At 38.3% G+C, this 19,334-nt stretch overlaps 1 protein-coding gene across 1 annotated transcript; it reads right to left on the bottom strand.

The window, feature by feature from the left end:
- Positions 1 to 9,361: 9,361 nt before the first annotated feature.
- Positions 9,362 to 18,612, bottom strand: LOC130033110 (F-box/LRR-repeat protein 21-like). The gene is made up of 4 exons (XM_056124823.1): positions 18,233 to 18,612; positions 17,445 to 17,556; positions 10,266 to 10,437; positions 9,362 to 10,005 (listed from the first exon to the last, which is right to left on the bottom strand). The coding sequence occupies exons 1-4, from the start codon at positions 18,607 to 18,609 to the stop codon at positions 9,362 to 9,364; spliced, it is 1,305 nt and encodes a 434-aa protein (XP_055980798.1). The 5' UTR covers positions 18,610 to 18,612.
- Positions 18,613 to 19,334: the final 722 nt, after the last annotated feature.

The following is a 19,334-nucleotide window of genomic DNA, read 5'->3' as shown; positions in this document are numbered from 1 at the left end:
CAAGAAGACTTGGGATACCTGAACAGAGCCATTCATATCAAGGAAATTGAAACTGTAATCAAAAGTCTTCCCAAAAAGAAAAGCCCAGGCCCAGACACTAGTGAATTCTTCCAAACATTTAAAGAAAACCTGTTGCCAATTCTCCTCAAACTTTTCCAGGAAGTTGAAAAACAGGAAGTCTCCCAAACACCAAACAGTTTCTATGAGGCACATAGCTCCTTAATACCAAAAGCAAACAAAGATACCACCAACAAAGAAAACTATAGGCCAATATCTCTGATGAACAAAGATGCGCAGATCCTTAACAAAATATTAGCATATAGAATCCAACAACTCATCGAAAAGATCATACACCATGACCAAATGAGATTCATCCCAAAGATGCAAAGGTGGTTTAACATTCGGAAATCAATCAACATCATATCGAGAAAAGTAAAGATAAAAACCATATGATTGTATCAATAGACGCAAAGAAAGCTTTTGACTAGATCCAGCACCCGTTCATGATGAAAACTCTCACCAAAATGGGTTCTGAAGGAACTTTCCTCAAGATAGTCAAAGCCATCTATGACAAACCCATGGCAAGCATTATCCTCAATGGGGAAAGACTAAGGCCCTTTCCTCTAAGATCAGGGACAAGACAAGGATGCCCACTATGACCACTTCTGTTCAATAGTACTGGAAGTACTTGCAATGGCAAGAATTAGGCAAGAAAAAGACATTAAAGGCATCCAAATAGTAGTCTATAGACCAAACATGATTGCCACTCAATGCCTCTCTGGCAAAACACAGTACCCAAAAGAAGAGAGAGAGAACAGGGGGGAATGCCCTGCCACAGCAGCAGGGTGGGACGGGGGGGGAGGATGGGGGGTGGGAGGGATGCTAGGACCCGTGGTGGGGGAGGATGGGCACTGGTGGAGGGATGGGTACTTGATCATTGTATAACTGAAACCTAAGCACAAAAATTTATAAGTCTATAAGTGTACTTCATGGTGTTTCACTAATAAAAAAATGATTAAAAAAATAAAAATAAATAAATAAAAAAAATAAAGGCATCCAAATAGGAAAAGAAGAAATCAAGCTCTCACTATTTGCAGATGTATGATACTACATCTAGAAAATACTAAAGCCTCTACTAAAAAAACTCCTAGAAACAATAGCCTTGTACAGTAAAGTCGCAGGCTATAAAATTAATGCCCAAAAAATCCATGGCCTTCCTATATGCAAATAATGAGAGAGAGGAAAGTGACATTAAAAAAATCCTGTTCACAATTGTGCCCCAGAAAACCAAATCTCTCAGAATCAGCCTAATTAAAGAGGTAAAGAACCTCTACAATGAAAACTACAAAACATTACTCCATGAAATAAAAGAGGACATGAGGAAATGGAAACATATCCCCTGCTCATGGATAGGAAGAATTACCATTGTCAAAATGGCAATACTCCCCAAAGCATTATACAGATTCAATGCAATCCCTATGAGAATACTCATGAAATTCTTCAAATAAATCTATCAAGAATTCCTAAAATTCATATGGAACAACAAATGCCCACAAATAGCTGAAGCAATTCTTGGGAAAAAGACCTAGGGAGGCATTTCCCTCCCCAACCTCAAAGTCTACTACAAAGCCGTAATAAATAAAACAGCATGGTACTGGAACAAAGGCAGGGCCACAGACCAATGGAACAGGGTGGAATATCCGTACACACAACCCCAAATATATAAACATCTAATCTTTGATAAAGGAGCAAGAAATGTTAAGTGGAACAATGAAAGCCTCTTCAACAAATGGTGCTGGCATAAGTGGACAACCACATGCAAAAAAAATGGGCTTAAACCTCAACCTAACACCATGCACAAAAGTCAGATCAAAAAGGTCTCAACATCAGGCCAAAATCCATAAGGTACAATGAAGACAAGGTCGGCAAAACCCTCCACGATATTGAGGCTAATTGTATTTTCAAAGACAACACTCCAATGACCAACCAAATGGAAACAGATAAACAAATGGGACTATCTTAAATTAAGAAGCTTCTGCACCTCAAAAGATACAGTGACCAGAATACAAAGACAGTCTACAGAATGGGAAAGGATATTCACCCAATACACATCCGACAAGGGGTTGATATCAAGGATATGCAAAGCACTGGTTGAATTCCACAAGAAGAAAACATCCAACCCCATTAATAAATGGGGTGATGAAATGAACAGAAACTTTCTCAAAGAAGAAATTCGAATGGCTAAAAGGCACATGAGAAAATGCTCTACATCACTAATCATCAAAGAGACGCAGATCAAAACAACAATGAGATATTATCTCATACCACAGAGACTGGCCCATATCCAAAAGAACAAAAACAACAAGTATTGGCACGGATGTGGCGAGAAAGGGACTCTCCTTTACTGCTGGTGGGAATGCTGACTGGTTCAATCCTTTTGGAAAACAGTATGGACGATTCTCAAAAAACAAAAAATTGAGCTCCCATTTGACCAAGCAATACCACTCCTGGGAATATATCCAAGACAGGCAAAACAGTACAGTCAAAATGACATCTGCACTTCTATGTTCACTGCTGCACTGTTCACAGTATCCAAAATCTGGAAAAAACCTGAGTGCCCAAGAACAGATGACTGGTTAAAGAAACTGGTACATCTACACAATGGAGTTCTATGCAGCTGTTAGAAAAGATGAAGTAATGAGATTTACATACAAGTGGTACTACATGGAAAGTATCATGTTAAGTGAAATGAGTCAGAAAGAGAGGGACAGACATAGAAAGATTGCATTTATCTGGGGAATATAAAGTAACAAAATAGGAGACCAACACCCAAGAACAGCCGAGATAAGTACCAGGAGGTTCACTCCATGACTTGGAGGCCAACCGCACATGCTAGGGGAAAAGGCAGCTCAGATAAAGAAGGGAGCACCAAGTAAAGGGTGTTGGGAGGATCCTCCCAGGATGGGAGATACATGCTGAAAGTAGACTATAGACAGAATATGCTTGCCACCCAATGCCTCTTTTGCAAACCACAGCAATCAAAAGGAGAGAGAGAACAAAAGGGAATGCCTTGCCACAGAGGCGGGGTGGGATGGGGAGGGTGGAGGGGTGGGAGGGATACTGGGAACATTGGTGGTGAATAATGGGCACTGGTGGAGGGATGGGTACTCAATCATTGTATAAATGAAACCCAAGCACAAAAATGAGTAAGTCTACAACTATACCTCATGGTATTTCACTAATAAAAATTAAAAAATTAAACTAGGAGTTTATTTCACAAGTATTCATTATTATGAACAATATTTTAGAGAACAATAAGATTTTCTTAAGGTGACCAGAAAGAATTAATGATTATCAAATAAATTTATGCAACACAATTAGTAATTTATTGGATTCATTTAGACATTGGGCTGGAGCGAGAGCACAGCAGGTAGGGTGTTTGCCTTGTATGCAGCCAACATGGCTGACCCGAGTTCAATTCCTCTGCCCTTCTTGGAGAGCCCGGCAAGCTACCGAGAGTATCTCGCCCGCACAGCAAAGCCTGGCAAGCTACCCATGACATATTCGATATGCCAAACACAGTAACAACAAAGTCTCACAATGGAGACATTACTGGGCCTGCTCGAGAAAATCGATGAACAGGAGGACAGTGACAGTTAGACACTATTCTCTGCTGGGTTATAACATTTATACAAGGCTAGCAAATTAAGAATTTTATGTTTTGGAGAGCCAGTACAGAACTTAAGGCTCTTGCCTTGATGTGACCGACCCCAACCCCAATTCTATCCAGTAACCACAGGGTCTTCCAAGCATAACCAGATGTAGCTCTGGAGGCCCTGGAGCACTGCTGGAGTGGCTCAGAGTCCTTGGCACCAGAGATCTGAAGCAGCACAACAGCTTTTGACCCTCGCAAGAAGCCTCCCCCCACTCCCAAAAAAGAATTTAATGATTTAACAAAACAAATTTAAGTATAGCTTACTAAGAAAACCATATCGTGTATGGTTTCATTATCTACCTTATTTATCTCCTTAGTCCCAATTAACTACAGGTTGTTTCCAGAAATTAAATTTGTCTTCAAAGTATAAATTCTGCGGTCCAATTGAGAAAATACAAAAAAAACGGGAGCCATACTTTAGGGGCCATTTTAAGAAGCTTCCAAATATTTGAACAAAGAGGTACATGATTCACCTTAAGTAATGCATCTTCTGATGTTAATCTTTTAGGAGGCAAAATATATTTGGACAGAGGTATTATTTTAAAAGTCAGTCTCATTACCTGGAATGAAGAGTTTTCCCAAAGTAGAGCAAGAGCATTGCCTTCTGCCTAACACTCCACAAGCAAGCATTCAAATATGTTGAATGGAAATGCAAGCTTTAGACTACAAACGCCTTTCTTGGGAAGAACTAGAAAACAGCGCCCTCTGGTGCATCGAAGATGTTTCTGTTTTGTTTCATTTCCTTTTCTTTATAGCACAGTGGTAGGGCATTTGCCTTGCACGCAGCCAACATGGCCGACCCGAGTTCGATTCCTCCGCCCCTCTTGGAGAGCCCGGCAAGCTACCGAGAGTATCTTGCCCGCACGGCAGAGCCTGGCAAGCTCCCCGTGTCGTATTCGATATGCCAGACACAGTAATAACAAAGTCTCCAATGGAGACGTTACTGGGCCCGCTTGAGCAAATCGATGATCAACGGGAGGGCCTTTACTTTACTTTTAAAATTTGAGCATCAATAAGCTGAATTTAAAGCAGTGAAAGGTTCAAATGACAAAGAAGTAACTGACTTATTTTTTTCCGTAGTGAAAGTGACTAAAATATATTCTTCAATTACTGTAGTGTCCGGTATCAGGTTCTTGACTGTAATAATAATAAGGTAAAGGTAAAGGTAAAGGCCCTCCCGTTGTTCGTCGATTTGCTCGAGCGGGCTCAGTAACGTCTCCATTGGAGACTTTGTTGTTACTGTGTCTGGCATATCGAATACGTCATGAGGAGCTTGCCACGCTCTGCCATGCAGGCAAGATACTCTTGGTAGCTTGCCAGGCTCTCCGAGAGGGGCGGAGGAATCAAACTCGGGTCGGCCATGTTGGCTGCGTGCAAGGCAAACGCCCTACCGAATAATATAGACAAAATAACTTTGTATTTAGAAAAACGCCTTACATTTTCTGAAGGCAAGTAATTTAATGGAAGAACGAGATAAGTGGTTAATTTAAGAGGCCAGGTCTTTGAGAGGAAAGAATTCTTCAAAACTTGTGACATTTATCAATTCGGTACCATATTAAAAGAAATATGTGAATCTTAACATCCACCCAACTCTCCTATAATTAATATAATACAAATGGGACCATCAAAGCTTATAAAGATAAACAAAAAGTTGCTAATCCAATTTTCCTATCTTTTCAGTACAACCTAAAGTAGAATTTTCTCCATGTATATTATCATAAAATTATCCTTTTTATGACATCTTATTATCTCATTCCTACTTTGGACAAACTTGCAGGCTATGGAATGTAGCCTGCCCACAGGGCAGAGTCTGGCAAACTCCCCGTGGCGTACCCAATATGCCAAATACCAGTAACAATGATGGGTCTCATTCTCCTAAAGAGCCTTGAATATAATCTCAGGGTTAGGATGAAAGAGACGTTACTGGGGCCTGCTCGAGGCAATCGACGAATAACAGGATGATGAAATGAATGAAATGAAATCCTTTTCAAGACCCCTCTTATAAATGAAATAAACATTTTAACTTGAACAGACTTGCTGACAGAACTAAAACATCTTTCAAAGCCGAAAGTTTGAAATCCATCTGTGATAAAAATCACTTTTCTAGACTACTCTACCTTGCCAATGTACTTTTCAGACTTCTAAGTAAATGCTGTCATTTTCATTTCATGATGCATCACCACACAGATTCTATTATTTTCTTGGTTTTGGCTGACCTAAAAAACATTTGCTCTTCTATTTATCGATATACAATGCCAGACCAAACAGGTTCATTGAACTAAACTAATCATTTTTATTGATTTTACTCTAGTCTTTCTTGTGTTTATTCACTAATTTCAATTATGGGGGCTGTGAAGACCATCATTTAGGCAGTTCTCATGTGAATCAAAAGAGGCCAATGGTGAATGCTCCTTATTACTAAACTAGTAAGCTGTGGGGGAGAAACTTCCCCTGGCTCTCCCTTCTCTGATGCCTATTTTACTTTTCACAGTGACTTTCAAACACCAGTCTACTACAATGGTGATTAACTCTTGGTCCACAGACCAAGGATAAGTGCTGGTCCTTGGGCACAAAATTGAAGCCCACTCCTCTAATCTCTGTGCAAACTCCACTAGCATTTTATTACCTTACCTTCAACATATCTAATATTCCACCCCACCAGTGTACCATCACCTCAAAGTAGCCCCAGGTAGGGCTAGAGGGCATTATTTCTTCATTACTCTGCTCTCCAAAGCAAGCCTACCAGCTGTATGGTACCATTTTTCTATTCAGAATTTGAGGATCCTCTGCATTCTCTTGAAATTTAAAGTATAAATTATATATCTGCAGTAATAATAAGTGCCTTTAAGAAATTGGATGCTGTCAACCCCAGTTCAATCCCAGGCACTACACCAGAGTTCCCAGTCAGGAGTATCCCCTGGCCACCACTGGGTATGGCCCAACCCTCACCCAAAAATAAATAAAATGGTTTATTTATTTTTTACAAAAGAATTTGGTTTTACTTTTCTTTAAACTAGAATGATCAGCTCCATTACCATTTCAATATTGCGTACTAATATGCCATACTAATGTCCTTAGTAATTCAGACAGAGATGAATAAGCTTATGGCGCTCACTGTGAGAAAGAATAAGGGATAGCAGCAAAAATGCCATACTAGTACCACCTCTGTATAGAAGAATATTAAATATGCTATTTTAAAAACAACGCCATTTACAAATCACAATGATTTTTCCTTCTTTAGCTAGCAAGGACATTTAAATTTTTTTTCTCAAAAGATATTCGAACTGAAAAAGGAATGTGTTTCTAGTATTTTAAAATTTAGTTTCTTAGAAGTTTAAGATACTACAAATTTTGAAGATACAATATTAAACTGTAAATCCATCATATTGCAAATGTAAAATATGATAATGCCACAAAAGGGGATGTGTCACAGCATACTTGGATACAATGAGAGCCAAAGAAAAGATCTGAGGAATAAGAGAGAATACTCTAAAAAGAATAGGTATAAATGCCCTCTAACTGGGGGGGGGGGGTGCTTGGCAGTCTTAAGAACCTGAGATAGGGGCTGGAGCGATAGCATAGTGAGTAGGGTGTTTGCCTTGCACAAGACTGACCCAGGTTCAATCCCCAGCACCCCATATGGTCCCCTGAGCACCACCAGGAGTAATTCCTGAGAGCAGAGCCAGGAGAAACCCCTGTGCATTGCCAGGTGTGACCCAAAAAGCCCCCCCACCAAAAAGAACCTGAGATAGATGGGAGCAGAAAGAGCAGAGAAGTTTGGTGGTGTCAGGCAAGGGGACTCAGGAAGTAATAAAACCAAGATATGGCCTAACAAAGGAGGTTGCCCTTGCCAATATAAAAGTTCAAAGGATGGGTCTCCTTTGGAGATTCAGGAACTGAATGAAGCCTGATAAAATTATGAATGACACCTGCATCAGCCTAGGGCAAGCTCCCCCATAGGAGAGGAAAATTTTCAGCTGGAACAAAAGGCCATAGAACATGAAAGGAGACCAAAAGAAGACCAGCAAAAGTTTAGTCTTTGCTAACACTCTGGCAACTACTCACAGAGAATTCCAGGCCAAAGCAATCAGGAGATAAACCATATTATAATTATTATAATCCCTGCCGCAAAGCCAATCAGGGTTCTCTCCTCTGGAAAAGCTTGTGCTGTGGTTGTGTTCTCCTTCTATCCTTTGGATCAGGTCCAGTGGTCCTCAGAAGCTACTGTGGCTTAGTACAGTTGGGAGAGGGGTATGGGGAAGCCTCCTGGGAACACCTGGGGAAAGTGCCTGGATCAAATTGAGCCTCTCACATGCAAAGCATGCACTTAAGCCATTGAATTATCACTATCTCTTCTTCCTTCTTCATGCTTTCCCTTCTCCTTCTTCTTATTTTTTTTTTTAACTGGTCACTCCAGACTGTGCTCAGGGCTTACTCCTGTCTGCATTAAGAGAACACTCCTGGCAGATGGCAAAGCTCCTTCTGCCAGTGTTCTCTTTTGACAGTGTTTTTTTTTTTGAGAGTGTTCGCTTTTATTTTTTTCCTTTCCCTTTTAATAAAATGTCTTGTCTTCTCTTGAAACTCTTTTTTGGTGAGAATAGGAAACACAACAAAACTGGGAAACCTGGGTGGAAGTTAGGGCTGACTTTCCTTTTTCTGTAAAGACCAACATTCACTCAGCTTGTGAGTCTCAACTCCAAAATTTGGGTAGTAGGGACAAGGTTCCACCCCACACAAATCAAGCAATATCAGGAGCAGCTCAAAAGCCATTTTAGTCTCTCTCTCCCTCTCCCATCCTCTCTCATTTCCCCTCTCCTTGCTCCCCAAATTTCCTACCCAGATCCATTCAGTGGGAATTAAGGAGAAAACAGGGAAAAGAAAGACCTTGTAGGATGTAAGTGGTTAATTTAAGGCTACATCTTCATCTAAAAGGCTACAGAGAGCCAATAAAAAGCTTAAGCCATGATACTGATTAAATTATGTTACATATACATCTGTAAAGGATGTGGCATAGTTCCAGATACAAAGTTATAATGATGATCCTCTCCCAAACACACTCTGCAAAATTTACTTTGATCTCAATAATACATTTATCACTATATCTTTATAAAATGAAGCAGAATTATTTTATTTTAATTGAATGTCATTTCCTCCTAAGTCATATATAATAGAATTCAAATTGCATTGGAAATTAGAAGTCATTTATTGAACCATGATATGATTTTATATAGTATCAAAATGAAGTACAATTAAATCTTATATATATGTACTACAAACTGTAAAATATATTAAATCTGAAATGGAACAAAAGCAATAAAAATATGAAGTTGTAAATATAATTTAAGGGATTAAAATTTCCATATTATAAATTATTAAACATAAACAAGCTTTCGGGGAATGCAGAGGAACTAATTTATCCAAAAAGCATTCTGTAGCATGTTATTTAATACACAATATAGTTACTGTGCCCTGTATTTCTCTTTTCAAATTTCTCATTCTTTACAAACATTTGTACTGTAATCCACTAAGATAGTCTATGAACAGTAACTTACCTAAAACACTTTAGCAAAGCATCATAAAACTTACATTTGCATAGAGAGAAAGAATCTAATCTTTTTTTTTCAAAAATTCATCTTTGGAAACTATTCACCAGAGAGGCATCCCTTCTGGGAACCACATTTCCCCCAGGTGTTTGGAGACTTCTGTATGGATTTCACTGAGGCTATAATGAGCATCAGGGATCAAAACTTCCTCCATTACAGAGAGATGGGTTAGCTTTCTCCCACACAGTTTTACAAACTCAATGAATGCACTGCAGCTAACTTCACATCCACTGAGACCCAAGGCTGTTAAGTTTCTACAGTATTCACCAATACAAATAAGTTCATCATCAAGCATTTGCAAACCATTAGCAGAGAGAACTAACTCAATCAGTCGTGGACAGTTAAGACCTACCCATCCTAAAACTGCTTTGCTTACTGAACAACCAAAATAAAGGTGGGTAACAGGGGTTTCTTCTCTGAAGAATGTCTCAAATTCTTCTTCATATAAAAAGAAATACATAACAACATTCACTCCAGGGGAGTTTTTAATAAGTGCATCCCAACTTTGTTTTTTAATAGAATGAAATTCTATTTGTCCAGGATATTCACTCACAACATCAATTCGAAGATGTTCAAGGTGAACATGAGTCTTACTTGAAAGTGCTAGGAGAAGTTCATCAGTTAGAATGTAATAATCCAATGCCAATTCTCTAAGGCCTTGACAATGATCAACTACACAAAGGATTCCTGTGGGAAATGGGGAAAAATCCTTCAGAACAAAGAATCACATTAATAACATTTTATAATTTTTAGGTTTGATATTATTAGCTATTTAATTTTGCTAAAATAAATGATTTCTAAAGAAATGAATGCTAAGATAATGAAAAATCAAATATGTAAATAATTAAAATATCAGAATCAATTTAAACATAATCTTCAATATTGTTCTATAAATGCATTAGTTTTCAATAAAAATATTGTTAAAGCTTAACAAAAATATCACCCACCATCAGATGAAACATTAGGACAGCTGCCCATTTTTAGGAGTCTTAAAGTATCATTATAATTGGCCACAAGAATCTTTGATGAAGTATCATCCACTGGTGTGTCTTCAAATTTGATTGATGATAACAATTTTGAGTTGACAAAAACAACTGTAAGTGCTGACACGAAGTGAGACTTGCGCAGCAATAAGAAAAATTATAAAAGCATTTAAAAATCTATAGTTCAAAACACTGAAACTACTTATAGCACCACCATATAATAACACAGAAAAAGTAATCAACATTAGTTTTTCATAATAGTTTAGTAGAAGATACTTCTCTAAGTATATTTTATACATTTACAACTGATAAATGAAATGAGAAAGAAGTTTCAAAGATCTCATAAACATGTCTTTTAATGAAGTTCAGTCGTAAGTATTGGGTTCCCAATATAAGAAAGATATAATTATATTTATTTCCTAGAATAGAGGCTGTGGTCCAACCTACAGTCTTCTGAGTTTTTGAGTACTGAGATTTTAAAAGCACTTGGGACACAGTCATGCCCCCTCATTAATGCACTGTCTATATCTGCTTTTGCCCTATAACATTGGGGACTGAGTAGCTGAAATAGAATTATCTGACTGAAAGAAAATATTCCCTGCTCAGCCTTTTTCAACTTATCCTAAGAGAAAAATAATCTTACTTGTTTTATTCATTGCCACACTTCAGCTCTTAAAAGAGTATCTTCTAGCAGATCATAGGAGGCAAATAAATATTTGCTAATGATTAAAAGCTACATTTTTTAGTGATATGCTTTCAGCTGGAAAATTAACCCAAAATTTCTTTTAAAAGTTGGTATATTGTGAATGTTGAAAAATGCTTATTTATAGTCTGGCACTAAAAAGTATAGAATTCAACCAGTTTTCAGATACAGTATTTTAATTTTTTTATTAACTGATTTTGGACGGGGAGAATTTGGTGAAAGCAGTAATGTTCAGGGCTTACTCCTGTCTCTGTGCTCAGAGACCATTCCGGACATTGTTCAGGGTACCGTACGCAGTGGTGGGAACCCAACTGAGGTTAGCCCTATGGTAGGCAAACACAGTATCCTCTGCACTATCTCTCCAGCACAGATAGAGTATTTTTTGACACTGACAATCTAGGAAAAAATTTATGAATAGTCTTTCCTTTTACAAAACAATTTATTAACAAAGATTCTAATGGCCCCATTAGAAAAATAAAATTGATTCTAAATCAAGTTTATTTTATTTTTTGCTTTGGGGCCCTACCTGGTAGTGCTTAGGGAGTAGTCCTGGCTGTTCTGCACTCAGGGATCACTCCTAGTGGAGATCAGGGGACCACATGGGGTTCTGGGGATTGAACCCAGTTTACCATTGCACAAGGCAAGCATCCTACCCACTGTATTATCACTCAGCACCATTTTAAATCCAATTAATATTTTTAAATTATGGGTTTAATCTAATTGCAAACTGAACTATATAAATTGTTATTGTAGAGCTATATTAACTTTCCCTCAAATTTTATGATGCCAAGAAACTGTTAGAAACATATCTGTCACTTTTCCCTTAGGAAAAGTAGGGGCAGGGGCAGCAAGATGTAATACAGGTAAGAGTACCTGAGTTCATGCACAAATATCATATGCTCCCATCCCCTGCACCTTTAGGTAAAGTCCTGGGGGTTCTGACCACTACCTGGTATGATCTTGGTGGTACCCAGCAATCCAGAACCTGAGCAGCACCACATTCTCATTCTCAACCCAGATGGGTTCCCACCACTGCATATGGTACCCTGAGCAATTTCAGGAATGGTCCCTGAGCACAGAAACAGGAGTAACCCTGACTGTTACTGCTTTCACCAAATTCTCCCCCCCAAAAAAAAACAGTTAATAAAAAAAATTTAAAAACTGTATCTAAGCATTAGGGCTATCTGAGCAGTCCACCCACTGGAGTCACCACACCAGTTGGCTGAGAATAACCAAGAGTGAACTCAGGGCCCCCTGAACACCACTTGAGAGGTTTATTTTCTCAATAATGAACTTGTAATGGCCTCTTTAGTATTTAAGCATTGGACCACATGTCATTATCATATCCAGTTAGCACTTTTAAAAAAATGAGGTTCTTCACAGCAGTGTCCAGGTGATGCTCAGCCCAAAAGTGTCCCTTATGGTTCTGTGCTCAGGTATAGTTACCAGACTATATCAAGTGATGCTCAACACAAAACATGGTGTTAAGAATGACAATGATAGTTGGAAATGAGCACTCTGGATAAAAACTGTGTGCTGAAAGTAGGTAAAGAAACACACAAGATAACCTTTCAGTGCCTGTAATGCAAGTAGATTAAACCTAAAAGGGGGGGTTGAGAGACTCTGTGTGTGTGTGTGTGAGAGAGAGAGAGAGAGAGAGAGAGAGAGAGAGAGAGAGAAAGAGAAAGAGAGAGAGAGACAGAGACAGAGAGAGACAGAGACAGAGAGACAGAGAGAGACAGAGACAGAGAGAATAGACAGAGACAGAATGGGGGGTCGGAAAAGAGGTGGCAGGAGGGAAACTGGGGACATCAGTGGTGAGAAATGTGCACTTCATACCTAGAAACATACTTTATTTTTTATCTTATCTTTCCTCAGATAATATAAAAAGAACTGAGTCTTAGATTCCTAATTTTTCAAGAAAGCAAAGAGTCATTTAATAGTAGCAGCTTGAAATGAAGCCAGCTCATCATTGGGTGACTTGGTCAGCTCACACAGAAAATGGCCCTGGAAGTTGGTGTGCCACATCAGAAACTGCTTTTAATCTAAGAATTTCAGGCTGATCTGATTACATAGTTTACAGACAAGGAAATAAATACTTAGAAGGAGTAAGTTTTCATCTGATTACATCTAATACTCTAATCTCTGCATGACCCAGTTTTTTTTTTAGTATAGGTTTTAAAAAGATAAACAGGTCAGCTGAAATGCCTGCAAAAAGAGAGCAATGATTCAGTTCATTAGAAGATAGTACTTAAAGTATGAACCAAATGAAGAAAATTCTCCATTTTGCTCTGTTGGGAGCTGTCTACCTTCAACCTGCCTAAGCAGCCTTAGAGGGAACTGCATCACATGACACAATGGCTTATCTTGTAGAGAAATCTGGAGAGAAAAGCAAAGAAAATATTTCAAAAATCCATGACCCAAGACCATATGTGTCATGTTTACAAGTTACTAAATGAGATGACAACCTTATTGTACCAATACCTAGAGAAGTCCTTTTAGGATGAAAATTTAAAAAACCTTGTCCTAATATCTTCCCCCAAACATTTAAGCTCTGACTAAGTTAACTCTGAAAAGACAAAGGGATTGCCTTGCAGTTATAGAGATTTTCCTTTTAAAATTAACTAATTGTTTATAAATCTACCTCTTTTAATTAACTGGAAAATTTAGAAATTAAATACTTGCTTTATAAAGAACAATTATGTATTCATTCAGGGCATGTAACTTGATTACATTAACTGAAACCAAACCTGTAAACTGATCTGAGTCCGATACACAGGGAAATTTGTTTATTGTTCCCATATCTGCATACTAGTTTAGTTCTAAATACCTCTAATAAATTTCTCTTTTACTAAACTTTGAATTCACTTCATAGCAGTAATAATTACTAACAGGATGATTTCTATTAGCCAGGTTTACTAATAACTAAATCCATTCCTACTTATATATTATTCTAATTCTAGGTTTATAATGCTAAATATACAAAATAAAAATCCTTGTCTCCAAAGAAATTTGGTCTGAAAAAAAGACACTACCCATGTTAAGTAAATGAAACAATTTCAATACTGACAGGTCATATAGTAGAAAGGAACTAAGGGAGGGAAGGACTCTATTAGCGAAAGTGGTCAAGAAAGTGACTTTTAAAAAATTTTTTTTTATTAGTGAAACACCATGAGGTACAGTTGTAGATTTACAAATATTTGTGTTTGGGTTTCGGCCATACAATGATCAAATACCCATCCCTCCACCAGTGCCCTTTTTCCACCACCATGGATAACATCCCTCCCCCCCCCCATCCCCCTCATTCCCCCCTGTCTCTGTGGCAGGGCATTCCCTTTTGTTCTCTCTCTCCTATTGGGTATTGTGGTCTGCAAAAGAGGCATTGAGTGGCAAACATGTTCAGTCCATAGTCTACTTTCAACATGCATCTCCCCTCCTGGGAGGATCCTCCAAACACCCTTTATTTGGTGCTCCCTTCTCTATCTGAACTGCCCTTTCCCCTAGAATACCCGGCTGGCCTCTAAGCTATGGAGTAATCCTCCTGGTGTTGATCTCAGCTATTCTTGGGTATTAATCTCATATTTTGTTACTTTATATCCCCCAGATGAATGCAATCTTTCTATGTCTATCCCTCTCTTTCTGACTTATTTCGCTTAGCATGATACTTTCCATATTGTACCACTTGTATGTAAATTTCATGATTTCATCTCTTCTAAGCGCTACATAGTACTCCATTGTGTAGATGTACCAAAGTTTCTTTAACCAGTCTTCTGTTCTTGGGCACTCAGGTTTCTTCCAGTAAGAAAGTAACTTTTAATTTGAAGTGTAAATGAAAACAGCTATTAGTTTCTGTGGTTAGACTGCTGATTGCGTACTGACAATCACTCATCCTATCTTTGATAATACAGTACCAACTTTTAGCTAAGCACACTGACATTCAACTAAGACTTGGCCAGTCTCTCAGAAACCTGCTTTAGCCACATAGCTAAATTAAATGATATATAAACAGAAATACCATTTGGTATGTATGGCCTGTCTTGAGAAGAGGATATACCCTTTCCATCCTGATTATTATATTCAGTTTTCTAGAAAAAGGATGTGCCAGGTAGAGCTCAGAAAGCCTTATAGAACAATAAAAAAGGAGAATCTCTTTGGAGAGAATGAGGCAGGTAAAGGAGCATGGGTTCTGAACAACTTCACACCAGATAGATACTGTCTTTCATGTGGATTTAGGAGATTTCTATCATGTTCATTGATTGTTTTTGGTCACATTCAGCTCTCAGGGCTTACTGGTGCCTCTGCACTCAGGGATCACTCGTGGCAGGCTCAGGCAACCATATTGGATGCCAGGGATTGTACCTGAGTCAGCTGTGCCTTATCTGTTCTACTATCTCTCCAGCCCCTCTACCATGTTTTTTAAAGGCACTGTTGTTTGGGACTTTCTACTATATAATAATAAAAATATAATAATAATAATAATAATGTTCTAATCAGTAGAATTCATTTAGTTAAGCACTGTTATTGTTTTGCCTACAACAGGTTTTAAAATTCCAGGAAAAAAGATTCACTATTAAACCTGTACTTGTTGGGGGTATGGTGCTGCCAGCAGGTCAATCTGTACCTGTGAGGCGAGTGAATCAGCAGCTTGATGGCATCTTCAGACTTCCAGATACCCCAAAATTGCTGCTGTGCCTTTGGCCAGACCCCAAAAACTTGGGGCAAAGTTTACCAAGAAAGTAAACAGCCAAAAGTTAGGTATGTGGGAGACACACCAACAAACCACCTCTGGCTCAGCTATATAATTGGAGGCATGGCCTCTCTGGCTCCTGATCAAGCTGCTTAATGGCCATGATCCCAGAGACTCAGAAACAAATCTCAGAACCCAGCGGTTTTTGGCAGAAATGCATCCAGTCCCTGCAGTAGGTTACCAGCGATGGGTCACCCCAGGTGGGAATAGGTTTCGTGCCTTGGCCTGTTTCCCCTGGCAGCCCAGTGGCCGCCATCCTTCAAAGGCCACTGAACAGTCAGGTTTGGGACTGCAGTGATGGGATACGTGGAGCCTCGTGGGATGAGGATGATGCCGCCCCTTTCCTCCCTGTCCCAACAATACCCCGAGTTGCCACCCACGAACAGCCTCTCTGGCTCCTGATCAAGCTGCTTAACGGCCATGATCCCAGAGACTCAGAAACAAATCTCAAAACCTCCAGCAGCTTTTGGCAGAAATGCGTCTGGACCCTGCAGTAGGTTACTGTTGCCAGGCCACCCCAGAGGGGAAAGGGTGCTGTCCCTCCGCCTGTTCCCCCTTGGTGGTTTGGTGGCTGCCATCCTTCAGAGGCCATTGGACAGTCAGGTTTGAGACCTCAGTGACAAGACACATGGGGCCTCAAGGGATGGGGGTGGAGCTGGCCCTTTCCTCCCCATCCCAACAAGACCCCGAGTTGCCGCCCACGAACGGCCTCTCTGGCTCCTGATCAAGCTGCTTAACAGCCATGATCCCAGCAACTCAGGAACAAATCTCGGAACCTAGTAAGTTTTGGCAGAAATCCCTCTAGATTCAATTGTCGAAATTTCAAAATATCAAAATCATGTGGCCACTACTGCAGCTACACAACATCATAGGTTATTCATAACCAGCAACAGAAAACAAATTGTCTTCTGTTGTCTTTTTGGCAGATCTGAGTGTTGGGGTAAAATCCCAAATAATAATGGTGGGTTTGGTATCAAAATATTGAATGTAATCAAAGTAGAGAGAGAGAGTAATGTGAAAATCACCTGCCCCACAGGAGGTGGTTGGTGTGGGATGGGGGTATACTGGAATTTTTGGTGGTGGAGAATGGGCACTGGTGAAGGTATGGGTGTTTCATTGTACGACCGAGACTTAAACCTGAAAGCTCTGTAACTGCTCTCATGGTGATTTAATAAAAAAAATTATAAAAAATAAAAAAAATAAACCTATACTCATTATATTCAAAGTAACTAAGTAAAATGGTACTTGAAAATTACTAAATATTAACACAATGTTTTATATTCACTACATCTACTGTGGAAACAATTATCAAAATTACAAAATATATTAAAGAATGAAACCATGCATAAGCTATTTCAATAAAACTAAGTGCTAGATAATCGAACACTATTTCAAATACTTAGCATACAAATAGGATATGGTGTGCTTTGAAGAAAAATCACCCTTTAACCTAGTTTCACAACATTTAAAAATTCTAATCTCGGGGCCAGAATGATAGTACAACAGGCAGGGCATTTGCCTTGCATGTGGCCAATCCAGGTTTGATCCCTAGCATATGACCTTCTGAACATTTCCAGGGGTCATTGCTGAGTTTAGAGTCAGAAGTAACTGCAGAGTATTTCTGGGTGTGACACAAAAAGCAAAATAAAAGCAAAAACCTTTTAATCTCACACAAAAAATACAGCATCTTTACCTTTGACATTTTCATAAAACTTGGCTTTGCCATTGAAATTAAACGCAGAGTTTGGATAGGACAATTCACCAACTTAGAAAGTATATCACAGGCTGTTGCAGATGATTCAACTCTATCAACCTTTAAAGAAAAATATTAATCTTTTAATTTCCCAAAGGTAAATATTTCCCAAAGATAACATGCCTTAAAGTTACTGACAATGTAATTATTTAATGGAATTTAATTGCAAAATTGTATATACACTTTAGGCTATAAAATTTCTTTAATATAAAATAATCTCAATTCAAAAGTGAGAAACAGAGATAATAAATTTTCTAAGTACTTCATACTTTGAAAGTTTTGACAGTTATTGGAATTTTGATCACAACATTCAAATGCAGAAACATGAAGTTTAAATTACTTGATTTTAGTTCAAATTCTACAGATCAACTCATGTAAATAACATTTTTTTTAAAGATTTTTCTTTTCTTTTTTAAGCTTTTGCTCACTCCTAGCAGTGCTCAGGGTTATTCCTGACTCTGTGTTCAGGAATTGCTCCTGGTGGTGCTCAGGGGATCATATAGGATGCCAGCCTGAATCTGGGTCAACAGCGTACAAGTCAAGTACCCTACCCCCTGTACTACCACACCAGTGGTATTCAGAGCTTACTACTGGATCTGTTTTTAAAGATCACTCCTGTAGTGCTGGGGATCAAACTAAGGTCAGTTATGTATAAGACAAGCAAACACCTTATACCCTTTACATTCTATCCAGCCCATAAGATGTAGGTCGTCAATTTTATGTAATGCTTTTTTTCAACCTTAAAACTGACATATTGGAGATGAGCAGAATGCTTTTTAATGACCTGCTGAATGAGATCAGGATGAGTGGAACTAAAATATGAAGTGAGTGAACTGTTCAGTTCAAATTCAAATTTTCTCCAAAGTTCAGAAATATGAAAAACTTCATTCCATTTCCTACATACAGAAGATGCCTGGGCCTGATCTATTAAAGAAAGATACTGAAAAATGCTTTGTAGGACACGATGAGGCAAACTCCCCCAGTCTAGAAGAACAGTGTATGTCTGAGTCTTGTTGAGAGATGAGTGAAATTCAAGTCTGGGCAGCTTTACTGCTGGTAAAGACTGGACAATTTTATTCACAACAGCTGAATTGTTCCTCTTCATCCTGTAAATATTAAAAAATGTTGTATTATCATTTCTCCTCTATTTACAGCAGATATTTGTGCTGTAATTGTCCAGAACAGCAATAATAGAAAATAGAACAATAGCTTAATAAAACTTTAATAGTAATATTTACTTTCATGCACTAATACCTGCTGGGAATACAAAGAAAATAAGAGGGGCCTGTACTCTAAAATCTATAATTAAATGGTGCAGTACAATGACTAAAACCAAGATGAAAAATAGGTCAAACTGCAATGAAAGAATATGACTGAGTATGTGTGTAGTAAGGTTTCCAAGAGAGGTTTCCAAGAGAAAGTGTCCAAAGAAGCAGAATATGTACCAGGGTTATTTCTGGTTAATTATCATATTCTTATTATCTCCCATACATTATTGTATAAAATGAAGTATTTTATTAAAAATTATTGATTCCAAAAGTATTTTTTTTCTATTCAGAGGAAACCTACCCATTAAAAAAAATCTAGTCTGGTTAACAGAAAAACTGTTAACACTTCCCAAGAATCACACTTGAAGAGCTACTAAAACAAAAAGCTGTGAATCAAATAATAATAAGAGCTTTGAAAATTCACATTTTAATGGAATATAATGGAGATATAATAAAATTTTTAAGTAGCTCATGATTATATCTGTTTATAGGTTGTATAAATCTTTGTTTTCCAGTTGACATAGTCACTATCGTTATAATAAATTTCATTCTCATTCTCCTA

The sequence above is a fragment of the Sorex fumeus genome, unplaced genomic scaffold (assembly GCF_029834395.1).
Source record: "Sorex fumeus unplaced genomic scaffold, SorFum_2.1 ptg000051l, whole genome shotgun sequence".
In the NCBI taxonomy this organism is placed as follows: domain Eukaryota; kingdom Metazoa; phylum Chordata; class Mammalia; order Eulipotyphla; family Soricidae; genus Sorex; species Sorex fumeus.
Note: the sequence above shows the minus strand (reverse complement) of the source record. Positions and strands in the feature narration are given on the sequence as shown.

Excerpts from the sequence above, each read along its gene's own strand:
- LOC130033110 (XM_056124823.1), bottom strand. The coding sequence starts at position 18,609 with ATGAAGAGGAACAATTCAGCTGTTGTGAATAAAATTGTCCAGTCTTTA. Across the intron at positions 10,438-17,444 it reads GTTTTATGAAAATGTCAAAG|TCTCACTTCGTGTCAGCACT; the intron begins GTAAAGATGCTG and ends TTGCTGCGCAAG. Across the intron at positions 10,006-10,265 it reads TCCTAATGTTTCATCTGATG|GAATCCTTTGTGTAGTTGAT; the intron begins GTGGGTGATATT and ends CATTTCCCACAG.